Source organism: Schistocerca nitens, chromosome 1 (genome assembly GCF_023898315.1).
Source record: "Schistocerca nitens isolate TAMUIC-IGC-003100 chromosome 1, iqSchNite1.1, whole genome shotgun sequence".
Taxonomy (NCBI): Eukaryota; Metazoa; Arthropoda; class Insecta; order Orthoptera; family Acrididae; genus Schistocerca; species Schistocerca nitens.
The window spans coordinates 948,722,444-948,734,928 of record NC_064614.1 but is presented as its reverse complement, the minus strand read 5'-3'; the positions used below and the strand labels follow the sequence as shown (position 1 = coordinate 948,734,928).

At 37.0% G+C, this 12,485-nt stretch overlaps 1 protein-coding gene across 2 annotated transcripts in view; it reads right to left on the bottom strand.

Annotated features, from left to right (window-relative positions):
- The window catches only part of LOC126194494 (nucleolar complex protein 2 homolog), a 125,526-nt gene that overhangs the window by 71,953 nt on the left and 41,088 nt on the right, over positions 1-12,485 (bottom strand). For both annotated transcript variants that reach the window (XM_049932770.1, XM_049932771.1), the window contains exon 6: positions 11,307-11,531. In XM_049932770.1, coding sequence (XP_049788727.1) covers positions 11,307-11,531 — 225 coding nt within the window. The remainder of the gene's footprint in view (positions 1-11,306; positions 11,532-12,485) is intronic.

Here is a 12,485-nt window from a genome sequence, read left to right as displayed (position 1 = left end):
TCAGAGAGGAAGGTGAAAAATAATACCACTATCTTTTGAACCATTATACTGATAAAACTTCAATATTTGTTACATGCAAGTAGGTCACTATTTTGTGTTGGAAAGAGCACAAAGAAATTCTGGGAGCATAACAAAAAAAAAAAAAAAAAAAAAAAATGACATTAGTATTTCTCTACCTTGACGTTATTGCTAATGCCATTAATATTACAGTTTGGTATTTTTTAGTAGTGCCCATTCCAGTGCTACGTAGCCCTCTGTTCCACCAACACACCTGCAGTCTTTTTATTTCTCTCCTTTTCCACTACCCCCCCTCCCCCCCCCCCCTGGCCCTTCATCTAACCTCCTGGATGCACCTAGCTGTCCTACCCTCTCCCCACCTCGCTCCTGTACGCTCCCACAAGTAGCACTCCACCAGCCCTCCCTCACCCCTACCCTACTATTCCTTTCTCTCCTCCTTACCCCACCACCCAGCAGCCTCTCCCATCATGTGCTGCTCCTTGCAGTCTGGCCTCAGCAGCCAGGGTGTGGGTGTGCAAGTGTGCATGCCCTCGCATGTATATTGTCTACTTCCGATGAAGTCCTTATTGGCCAAAAGCTCACTTTCTGACAGTCTCTTTGTTGTACCTATCCACTGTATGGTGAGTAGCAACTATCCTTTTCATAATATCGTTAAAAACAAGAACAAATGCAACACTTCTGACAAACAAAAGGAACAAAAGAATCTCAGAGAGAGATCCCTAGTTCTAACAGGGCAGTCAAAAATATTCTAAGCTATGTGAAGTGCTGTTTGAAATATTGCCAGCCATTGCAGATATCATACTGGGTCTTAATGAGACACACCTCTCATAAAAGGTATAAACAACGTAGTTACTAATGAGGTCTACAACAAAAACTATTAACATAGTGACCGAATATACAAAAAGCAGTAAATCCCTGATTCTTTAAAGAATTGAACATCCATGTATAAAACAGCTTCAAACAATTTTATTACTCTAAACTGAGTTTAAGTGTTCAGTATTTAACATTCAGTATGTAAGCAAAAAAGTTTTAAAAAGGTTGAAATAAAGCTTAAAGGTTGTTGTAAATTGCTAAGTGCTCTAATTATGAAGCACTGGATGAATATAGTGTGGGTAATTTGTGCTCCTTTTTAAGCAAAACTATTTTATCATATATCTCAATATTTGTGATGTCATATCTCCTGAATTGTGTGTCTAAAATGACAGAATTTCATAGTTACATTCTGTGATATATGCTGAAACTGTCTGCAAACTGTGCTATGAATAGAAATGATAGTAAAGAAGTAATAAATTAAAACCCCATGTTTAAGGCTGAAGTCTTACAGCGTGAATAGCAGAAATGTATGCAAAACACTTTTCTCCTTTCATCGTTTGTGGGAAGGTGTCAGAAAGCAAAAATTTTGTAAATGTTTGAAATTGTGTGTAAAGTTTATTGGAAGTCACTAAGACTCTCATTCCCAAACGGTACACGAATGAAGTCCATATATTTGTGTGCAATCAGCTATGCTGCCTCAAGACATATACAAAGTGTCTAGCTGTTTTACTTGTCTTAGTGGGTTAACTGTTAACATAAGATTATACCTCTTAATAAGTAGATTATGGCAGCACTTAAAATTTTTAAATTCGGTCAATAATTTTGCGAAATATTGAAAATCAAATTTTTGTTGGCCCTGGATGTCATCAAATAGGCAACATGCAACTGGTATTGAGTTCTGGGGTGACTGGTTAGTAATACAGATGGTGGAAGGGTAATGCTTGTGGATACCGTTACTGCACCGGGCGTGTGTGCAAGATTATGATATAAAAATTTGCTTAATGACAATCTTTTAATAAATACAATGTAACATGTGAATCTCAGTGATTAAGATGTGATCTGAGATTGAGGATTCCAAATCCTCAGAGAAACAACAATGGTATCTAATAACCTTTCCAATCCAATACATGGAAAATGAATCATACTCAGACAAGTCAATTGAATGACTGTGACTGCAATCTTTTTATTATCATGTCGTAACCATAATCCAGTCCAAATCCGAAAGCAAGGTCGTCAGTGCAATATAACACTCAGCATTGAAAGCTTATTTATTAGGGACACTAAAGTACAGGCAGGAAAGAAATGTACTCTTGGACATAGAGTGCTGCTATTTATAGAAACATCAAAATACTGCAGAATATACAAACAGAAGAAATTTCAAAAATCTTCCAGAAATGATAAATACTAAATAACAAATAACTGCTGGGAGCTGGTTTTGAACTGGCAACCCACAGTATATCAGTCATTGATGCTAATCATTATACCACACCACATGCAGAAGAGATTGTAGCATTGCTTCCTCTCCTGAAGAAACAGCAACCTGCAATTTCAGAAGTCCTCACTGAAACCAAGTACAGCACCCTGGATCTAGACGTTCTCAATGGTCCTCCATAAGGAAGCACTGGTAGATCCTCGCGTTCTGGTCATGTTGCTATATCCTCTTTGCTATGATGAGTATTGAAGGTATCCTCTACCACCAACGCTTCACGACCACTCAGTTGGTCTTCAGTTTCCTTGAACCTCCCATCATCATCATCATCATCATCAATGTATATCTCTTGGTAGTAGTAGAGCTTCATCCAAAGGACATGGAGAATGTCTCTGTGATTTTGTATTCTTCACAAAGAGTCATAATCCTCAATTTTGGGTGTGACATTCAACAAGTGGCAAAGGATACAATGCAGCCCAAAATAGTTCTTCATTAACTTTTCCAACAGCCCCATTTTCTGCACAGACAATACCAAGTCTTCCGTGCTGTATTTCACTGGTTACTGGTTGGCATTAAAGTGCTCTTGGTCTTTCTCCTGGTCATGCACTGACCATATATGAACCAGCTGTATTGTTTCTTCTATCCTGAGTATCAGCCATCTGAAATGGGAACAGTGTATTCAACGGCATTTTGTCCTCACGATCTGGGACCACAAAGAATGCTGTGAAGCCTGAAGAGTCTTGCTTCGCTATGTTATATGCAAACGTCATGACGGGCAGTATTATAACCTAATCTCTCTGTTCGACATCAGTGTACATTGAGAACATATCTGCCTATGTCTTACTGAAGCATTCTGTGTGGCCATTCATATGTGGATGGTACACAGTTGTCATCCCAATACTAGTCTTCATTACAAAAGTTTTTCACAATCAGAGCTCATCACTTGGGAGGGGAGCAGGAGAGGCTCCATGCTTCAAAATGCCTTCTACACAAATTATTGCAGTTTCCAGAGCTTCAGCAGTCTACTCAGCCTTGTTGATAGTGTAGCAGGTGAGTTAGTCAGTACATCATTTAATGAGGTGATGACTGAGATTTTGTTCACAATGCTGTTTTCCGTCAAAGGCTTTTTCGAAAGACAGTTGAAGTCCTTGTTTGCATCCACTTTTGAATAACACTGTGATGTCATAATCCTGAAGTCTCAGTGCCCATCTCTTTAGCTGACTTGGCAATACTTCAGGCTCATAAGTATGACCTAGTATATAATTAGAGTGTCAACAAGGTGATTTGAAAAATGAACATCAAAATGAAACAGTTGTGTACTTTGTTTTGAAAATATAAGAGTAGTTGATATAAGTAAATTGGACAGATGCCTAAATACCAAACAAGGGTTGCACCTGAATTTCGAAGGCAAAAAACTTTTGTGACAAAGTAAGTGAAATTATCGCAGAAAAAGGCGACTTAAATGAAATCCTAAATATATCAGAGCTATTAGGAATGCTTTTTTAGAGTAAATGGTAGCATAGACCAACATCCAAACAGCCCTGAACAAGAAAAAACTGGCTTAACAGCTAATGGTCTTATGCAAATTAATTTACGTAAGTAGCTGATACTTCTCGTAGCTTAAGCTTAAACAATGCATTAGTGTCTGGTGGTAACTGCAGTGAAGCACTTCACATAGGTAACTGTGCTTTTGTAAAAAAAAAATCAAGAATACAAACACAATTAAATGTCTAACAGTGTTCCACCAAAACATTCAGTGTATCAAAAACAAAGTGTAGCAACTTGAAGTCGAATTGCAAACCCTAAATAGCTCTGTTATATGCATCACTGAGCACTGGTGCAAGGAAAGTGAAATTGTCTATGTAACTTTACCCTCATATATACTAGCATCTTCTTATTGTAGAATTTCAATTAAAGGGAGAGGGTCACATATTTATATTAAGAATGAACTCCAATATAAAGTAAGAAGTGACATTGTCTCTCACGGTGAAGAAAAACACTTTGAAGTATAAGCACTAAAGCTATCATCTCAAAATATTTCGTAAAAAACTTGTCACATTATGTGTATACCATTCTACTAGTATCACAATCATCAGACTGAGACTGGTCACTGTTGTGTGTAATGTCAATAACACTTTTTGTATTCCTTGACAATTATACCGTGTTCAACATTATAAATGAAATGTTTCCAAAAGGTACATGTCCTGATTGGTTAACATTAATAACATCTCTCCTCACACAAACAGGAGAAAGAAATCCACAAGATAATTAAAGATGCAATACAGTAATTGTTGTTGTTGTTGTTGTGGTCTTCAGTCCTGAGACTGGTTTGATGCAGCTCTCCATGCTACTCTATCCTGTGCAAGCTTCTTCATCTCCCAGTACCTACTGCAACCTACATCCTTCTGAATCTGCTTAGTGTATTCATCTCTTGGTCTCCACCTACGATTTTTACCCTCCACGCTGCCCTCCAATACTAAATTGGTGATCCCTTGATGCCTCAGAACATGTCCTACCAACCGATCCCTTCTTCTGGTCAAGTTGTGCCACAAACTCCTCTTCTCCCCAATCCTATTCAGTACCTCCTCATTAGTTATGTGATCTACCCATCTAATCTTCAGCATTCTTCTGTAGCACCACATTTCGAAAGCTTCTATTCTCTTCTTGTCCAAACTATTTACTGTCCATGTTTCACTTCCATACATGGCTACACTCCATACAAATACTTTCAGAAATGACTTCCTGACACTTAAATCTATACTCGATGTTAACAAATTTCTCTTCTTCAGAAACGCTTTCCTTGCCATTGCCAGTCTACATTTTATATCCTCTCTACTTCGACCATCATCAGTTATTTTGCTCCCCAAATAGCAAAACTCCTTTACTACTTTAAGTGTCTCATTTCCTAATCTAATACCCTCAACACCACCCGACTTAATTCGACTACATTCCATTATCCTCGTTTGACATATCCTGTGCAAAATTAATAGTGTGTCTAGAACAGAGATCAAACACTAAAAGTAACATCCTGCTATGTGGGGATCTTAACACAGCAAAAATAGATGATGCTACTAATGCTTTTCTGAACATTTTATGTAGCTTTGGAATGACATCACTAGTCAGCTGTGCAACAAGGATAACGACACACTCAGCCTCTACTATTGATCATATAGCCACTGATATTGGCACAGAAAACTGACTTAGTACTCAAAAATCTGGGACTTTCAGACCATCTTTGTCAAATTATACAAATAAATGTTCCTTTGGGAAAAGCTACCAAGCTACATGCATACAAAAGAATCTACTCCAAATCAGCCATGCAAAATTTTACTGTAGTGTTAAGTCACAAAACCTGGGACGATGTATGTGCACAAACAGATGACAACAAAAAGTTCTGTCATTTCATGTCATTGTTTAAGCTCAAATTTGAAGAATTGTTTCCCAAAGTCCTTCTTACTGTTGGAGCACAGTGCAATACGAAATGGATTATCAGTGGGATTACAAAATCTGCCCAAACCTTTAGACAGCTCTATAAAGAATACATTCAGTGACCGTGGTTTGGTAAGCTATTACAAAAATTACAAAAAATCTACAGAAAGGTAGTTCAGGCAGCTAAAAAGTCAGCTAACAACAAACTGATAAAACATGCAAATAACAAAAGTAAAGCTGCTTGGACTTCGTGAGACTGGAAATAAAAAAAAAGAGGCAAACAATAAAATCAGGCAAGACAGTGATCAAAAAGAGCTGGCTACTTCACTAGTATTGCAAAAGGCCTGCAGAGCAAATTTCCAAAAAGATCTGATATTCCAGAGCAAAATTACATGAAAGATTCAATATTTCTGCTACCCACTACTGAAAGAGAAGTAAGAAGTACCATAAAACAATTAAAAAACAAATCCTCAACAGGACTGTGTTAAAAGAGTCCATAGACAGCTTTAAAGTCCCTTTAACTGACATAATTTACCAGTCTTTCAAGACTGGCTGCTTCCCAGACTACCTGAAACTAGCTAAAACCATACATCTTCACAAAAAAGGTGATGTTGAAAACATAGAAAATTACAGGCCAATTGCTTTACTTCCAGTATTTTCCAAAATAGTGGAGACTTTAATGAAAAATAGACTTATGAGCTACTTAAGTAAATATAATCTCCTCTGCAAGGAACAGCATGGCTTCAGACTGGGCAGTAGCACTGAAACCACAATAGCTCAGTTTACTAAAACTGTTCTTGAATTACTAGACAAGGGCAGTTATGTAAGTGGAATTTTCCTAGATTTATCAAAGGCCTACGATGCTGCTGATCATGACATTCTTCTACACAAGCTGGAGTCTCTGGGAATCAGGGGAGTGGTAAATAAATGGTTCCTATTGTACCTAAATAACAGAGCGTAGAGAGTAGAAATTTAACATAGCACAATGAAATATGTGGTAAATCACTTATCTGACCCACAGTATGTTAATATAGGAGTCCCGCAAGGAAGTGTTTTGGGCCCAAAATTGCTCTTAATTTATATTAATGATTTCCCACAATGTGTGGAGCATGGAGAAAAAATACTTTTTGCTAATGACAATAATGTATGGATTGCCAGCAAGACACCTGACCTATTGGAAAAAGCCACTGAAGCACTAGCACAAATGGTCTACAGAGAACAGAGTAACTCTCAACATTAAGAAAACAAACAGCATGTAATTTAGAATAAACAAGAAGCACAAATCCATAAATTTAAAACTACACAACACTTCAATAACAGATGTAGCTAACGCTAAATTCCTAGAACTGCACATCGACAGCCAACTAAAATGGATGTACATGTCATGATTATCTCAAAGAGGGTCTCCACGGCACACTAAGCGCTTAGAGTTCTTGCACCAGTTTGCAGCGACATCTGTGTAAGGTCAGCTTCCTTTGGTTATGTGCATGCCATCCTCAGCTAAGGAATAATCTTTTGGGGAAATAGTACCCAGAATATACAAACAATTTTCAGATTACAAAAGAGAGCTGTAATAATATTGGCAAAATGGAATAAATGGGCTCATTGCAAAGTATTATTTAAAAACCTGGGCATTCTGATGGTTCCTTGTCAGTTTATTTTTCAGACCATAATGTAGATCAGAAATAATTTTGAAAATTATAGCTTGAATAAAATTATTGTTGATCATAACACAAGGTTGAGTCATTGGCTCCATTTAGATAGTCTTGATTATGGAGGCATGATAATCTATAATAAGCTACCATAGAATATAAAAGAAATTAGCAGTATATATTCTTCAAAAAAAACTGTAAAACTGTTTTTGCAAGAGCACTGTTACTACACTTAAACGAAAACCAAAGAATTTTTGGGAACACCTTGTATAAGTTATACCTGACATCATATTTTTTGTCATTCATGTACAGTGAAACCTCTATATAACATTTTTCAAGGGACGACAAATTCTGAACACTGTATAGAGGAAAACACTATAAAGAGGAAGGTTTCCAAATAGTAATTATAGGGCATTGCTGAAGATCGGGATACCACTAATCAGTTTTGACAAATGGTGCCATAGATGACATTTTAAATTTTCACAACACTGTAATATGATATTCATTGCAAATGATCAATGTATCAAATGATTAGTTTTTTGTAATTAAAACATGGGGCCCAGTAGGTGGATGGGTGAAAGTAAATGGCGCCAAAAAGATCGCAAGCAGAATGTGCGTCACATGTCATGTGACCAGGTTCTGCCGCTGACATATGAAACACACTGAGCGTGCGCTTTCCGAGCCGGTGCAAACTGTGAATCCACAGAACAGAAAATGATGTGTCTACATCCAATCACTTAAATGTTATAAAGAGGTAAATAATTGACTAGGGTTCCAAAAATATGAGTGTTACATGGAGGAAATTGTAATATAGAGGAAATGCAGTAAAGAGGAAAATTTAACATTGTTTATATGGGCTTTTAGTCGGGACCGAAAAAAAACAGATGTAACACAGAGGAAAACATTATATGAAGGAACGTTATAAAGAGGTTTCACTGTATTATGTATTTACGCCTATGTATTTGTGTCTGTTCCATATCAACACACCTAGTATATTTAATTAAACAATAAAATTTTTTTCATTTATGTAACATGTATGCAGGGCTTCGTATTTATGTATGTTAGTGTTACATTAAAATACCTATGCTTATTAAACAATGTAAAGCATTTGTTAAGAGAATATTTAGACTTCATACCATAATTTGTACATTCACTGACGACATCCATACAATGTATATTGTCTAAGGATGGATAAATAAATAAATAAATAATCATCCAGCACAGAAAATTATAGTCTGTCACAGTGGTGAATAGCTCATCAAATAAATATGGCCAGAACTTGTTGATGGCCCAGACAACTGCTAGGTACTCTTTCATGGTTGTAGAATAGTTCATCTTGGATTTGGAAAGTACTCTAGAGGCATAAGCTATCATCTTCTCCGTACACTCCTAAATTTGTACTAGAACTGCACTTATCCCATAACTGCTAGAGTCAGCATGAAGGTCTGTCTTGCCATTCTCATGACACAACACTAAGACTGGAGAGGACGTTAGTGCTTCATTTAGATAAAGGAAACACTTTCTTGCACCTCACTCCAGAAAAATTTGATATCTTCCTGCAGTAGATCTTGCAAGAGATGTGACTTGGTGCAGATGTCATTTATGAATTGCTGGTAGTATGACCACATTCCAAGAAAACTTCTCACATCAAAAATGTGCTGATGAGTTGGAAAATATGTGACTGCTCTTATTTTTTCTGGATCAGGACGGACTCCATTGCCATTCACTAGGTGCCCCAAGATTATTATTTCTTTGGCAACAAAGAGGGAGAGGCAGTTTCTAGGATTCAGGTGGACGCCTGCAGTCTGAATACACTTCAACACAGTTGTCAAGCAGCTTACATGTTCTTCACTGTGATGGTTGACATCTGGCAACACAGTAGTCCTAGAACACTTGTCTCCTTTCTCTGCAGTAGCTTACAAGGTGTCCAGTGTGTTCACAATGAAAACACAGTGGTGTATTATGTTCTGTTCTCCAAATGTTTGTTCTTTTGTGGGGCATTATACTTGACAGAGTTGTTGGTTGTATGTGCATTGGTCGGATGCTGGGTTATCATTTGAGAGCTGCCACATACCTCACAGTCCACTTAGTCCATTCTTCTTTCTGCATCTGACTGGTGGTGGAGACTGGTGCTAAGGATCGATACATCTCTTCTTCAATATTCTCTACTACCTCCTGACATAAGGGGTTGTTATTCATGGCTGCCACCCCTTGATAACTCGGTCTCTGACAGTTGGCTGCCATAAACTGCCATACTACTACTATTACGATCTGGCGAATGTGAGAGGCAAAGTTGTGGTGGTTGTCAACAATCACCATAGGGATCACATTTGGCAGTCGGTCATACTTCTTTCATTTAGCCCCTTTCCATTACATTTTCTCGGTGTGCTGCCACCACCTGGTGAATAGCTCAGTTCCTGCGATATCCTCTGCCTGAAGAGCCTGGTACGTCTTCTGCGACTCTTCTCATCAAGTGTGAGATTTTGTCAGCTTCTGTTACATTTAGATAAAAAAATGTGGCACAGCACCAAAACATTCTGTATGTAACATTGTGTCATTTCCCCATGATGTTGCACTCATTCCTTCAACTGTTCTTTTGCAAAGCTGACCTGCTGCTGATTGTCAACAAATGTTTTCTTCAGTTTGGCCTGGAATTTGTTCCTGTTAACAAGTTTCTCTTCGTTATCCTCAAACTGGTGCTGGGCTGTGCCGTCCATGTAAAAGTAAACATTTGATAAACACATGTCATCCCATCTGTTGTATTTGGTGACTTCGTCAAATCCTTTGAATCATTTCATCAGGTCCTAACCAACATCTCTAGAAAATGCTGATGAATGCCTGATGTGCAGCTAACTTGTTGCTGTTTTGAAACCCAGTGGTCGCCTGAACCTTGGAAATGATTTACGGTTTGCATTGTGGTTCCTGTCTGTCTAGGCATTTACATTACCTATTTGGAATCAAAGTGATGTAGATGTTTTTAAACACCCATCTTCTCAACCAAACAATGTCATGTCATAACCACTATCAAGTCCAAATCCGAAAGCAGTGTCACTAATAAAGCCCATCACTTAGCATTGAAAGCACATTTATTACGAACACCATCAAACAGATAGAACAGAACTAAACTTGTGGCACAGAGTTTTGCTATTTATACAAACATAGAATATTCCAGAATATACAAGCATTGCAAACCTAAGAAATTTTGAGAATCTTCTGGAATAATAAAACCTAAATAAAAAAGAAGTGATGGTGGTTGGGTTTGAAATAGTGACTGAACCACAGATTGCAGTATTATTCTTCTGTGTGTGTTATTCTTACCTAGTCAGTGGGGCCTACATTTAACATAAACTCCATACCAGGCGGGAACTTGTCATTTTTCATATTAACAAACATTGCCTGAGGTACAAGATGTGATAAGGGATAGATAAAAATTCTAGGACTGCCTGGAGACTGAACCCACAGCTTTGGACTCATAGTCTGACACTCAACTAATAAGCCAAACAATACAAACCTAATGGTCATCATTCAATATATTAATTTCAGCTATAGCTCACTAAAATTGTTGTCTCATTGACTATTATCCTATTTGTCATTCTAAGCAAAAAGGTCAAGTCAAGAGACCAACAATTTTTTATACATCTGTGAGACAAGTCACTGCTCCCCTGTTTAGTAATTCCTCTACAGACTTTGTTTTACAATATATCAAAAACAAACAACGTGTTTGCACGACCTATTTCAACACAAAAGAGCAATGTAGCCGGCAGAAAAACAAATTACATACATTTGAATAATTTAAAAACTCATAAGTATGTTTACTACCTACCTCAAGAGTGTTTCCTATATTCTTCACAAATTAAGAGCACTGTATTTAGAAAATGATGTTCAAAATGCATCTAAATGGAAACACAGCAAACAATGAACAGACAGAAAACTTAAAATTTACGGAGCTGTAACAGTGTACAAACCTTCAGTACTTTGTCAAGCAGTGATTTCTGCTCACTGGTTGTTAATCTCAATAAGCACATAAATGCCAGAACTCTGATAGTTTCTTCTCCACATGACCACAACTCAACCAGCTTCTTCACTAATCCTTTTGTAACATTTGAAAAGTTGGTGACAAAAGGAATCATTTGATGGAGATGCTTTAATAGTACAGAAAGTATATGTTCTGATGTTACAGCACTCAAAAACTGAAATATAAAACAAAACAAAATTTATTTTCCAATATAACAGTTGCTAAAGTTCATATATGTAAGTGATCATTTAAGGCAATACATAAAAATTACTCTTTTCTATTGCCACACCAGACTCATCAATGAGTGGCTGCATAGAAGCCTTCAACCTTCTTAGTGATTTTGCATAAGACCAGAATTTTCTCAGATTCTTGACAAGATCTTCTGCTAAGGCATGATGTTGGAAGTATATGAACACTTCCCACACTGATCTTTTTATAGTCATATGAGTTTTTATTAACTTTTGCCTGTCGATTTTTCCACATTAATTTTGAACTAACAGTTGAATGATCTTGCTTCCTCAACCAAATTTTGATATTAAACCATGGTGAGTCTTTCCGTTCTTAATCCTCTTACTTGGCAATTCATAAGGTGTTTTTTCGTTTTTCAGTGATTCATAAAAATTTCTTATGTACAAGGACTGAAAAATGTAGCATCTACTTCTGGCAAAATTCACATCTACTTTTTGCAAAATTTGTGTTTATTTTTATCAAAATTCGCTCCTATTTTCTTTGTTTTTAAATCGTTATACGCACACATTTAAAAGATTGTCACACTACATCAGTGAAGACGTACAAATTATTAGTTCTTTGAAACTGACTGTTAAAAAGTGCTGATTGGGAAATTTTTCACTGGAATGTTTGCTTTTGCAAAAACTTCAACATCTTTTTCTTCCGGAATGGTCTTTGTTTTTTCATTTGGCTGTATTTGCGCTTTTAAAAACGACTGTTCTGTTGAAAAGCAGCAGTATTTTTCCACCATTTAAGTGAATGCTTCTCTGATAAAAGGTGTTTCTGGACACAATTATTTTGTGTTTTCCCACCCAATTTGAAAATTAAAAAATCTGCAGACTACTAATTTTGATCTTTCATGGGCTTTCATAGCCCTACGACCACTGCTTGGCAATGCTAC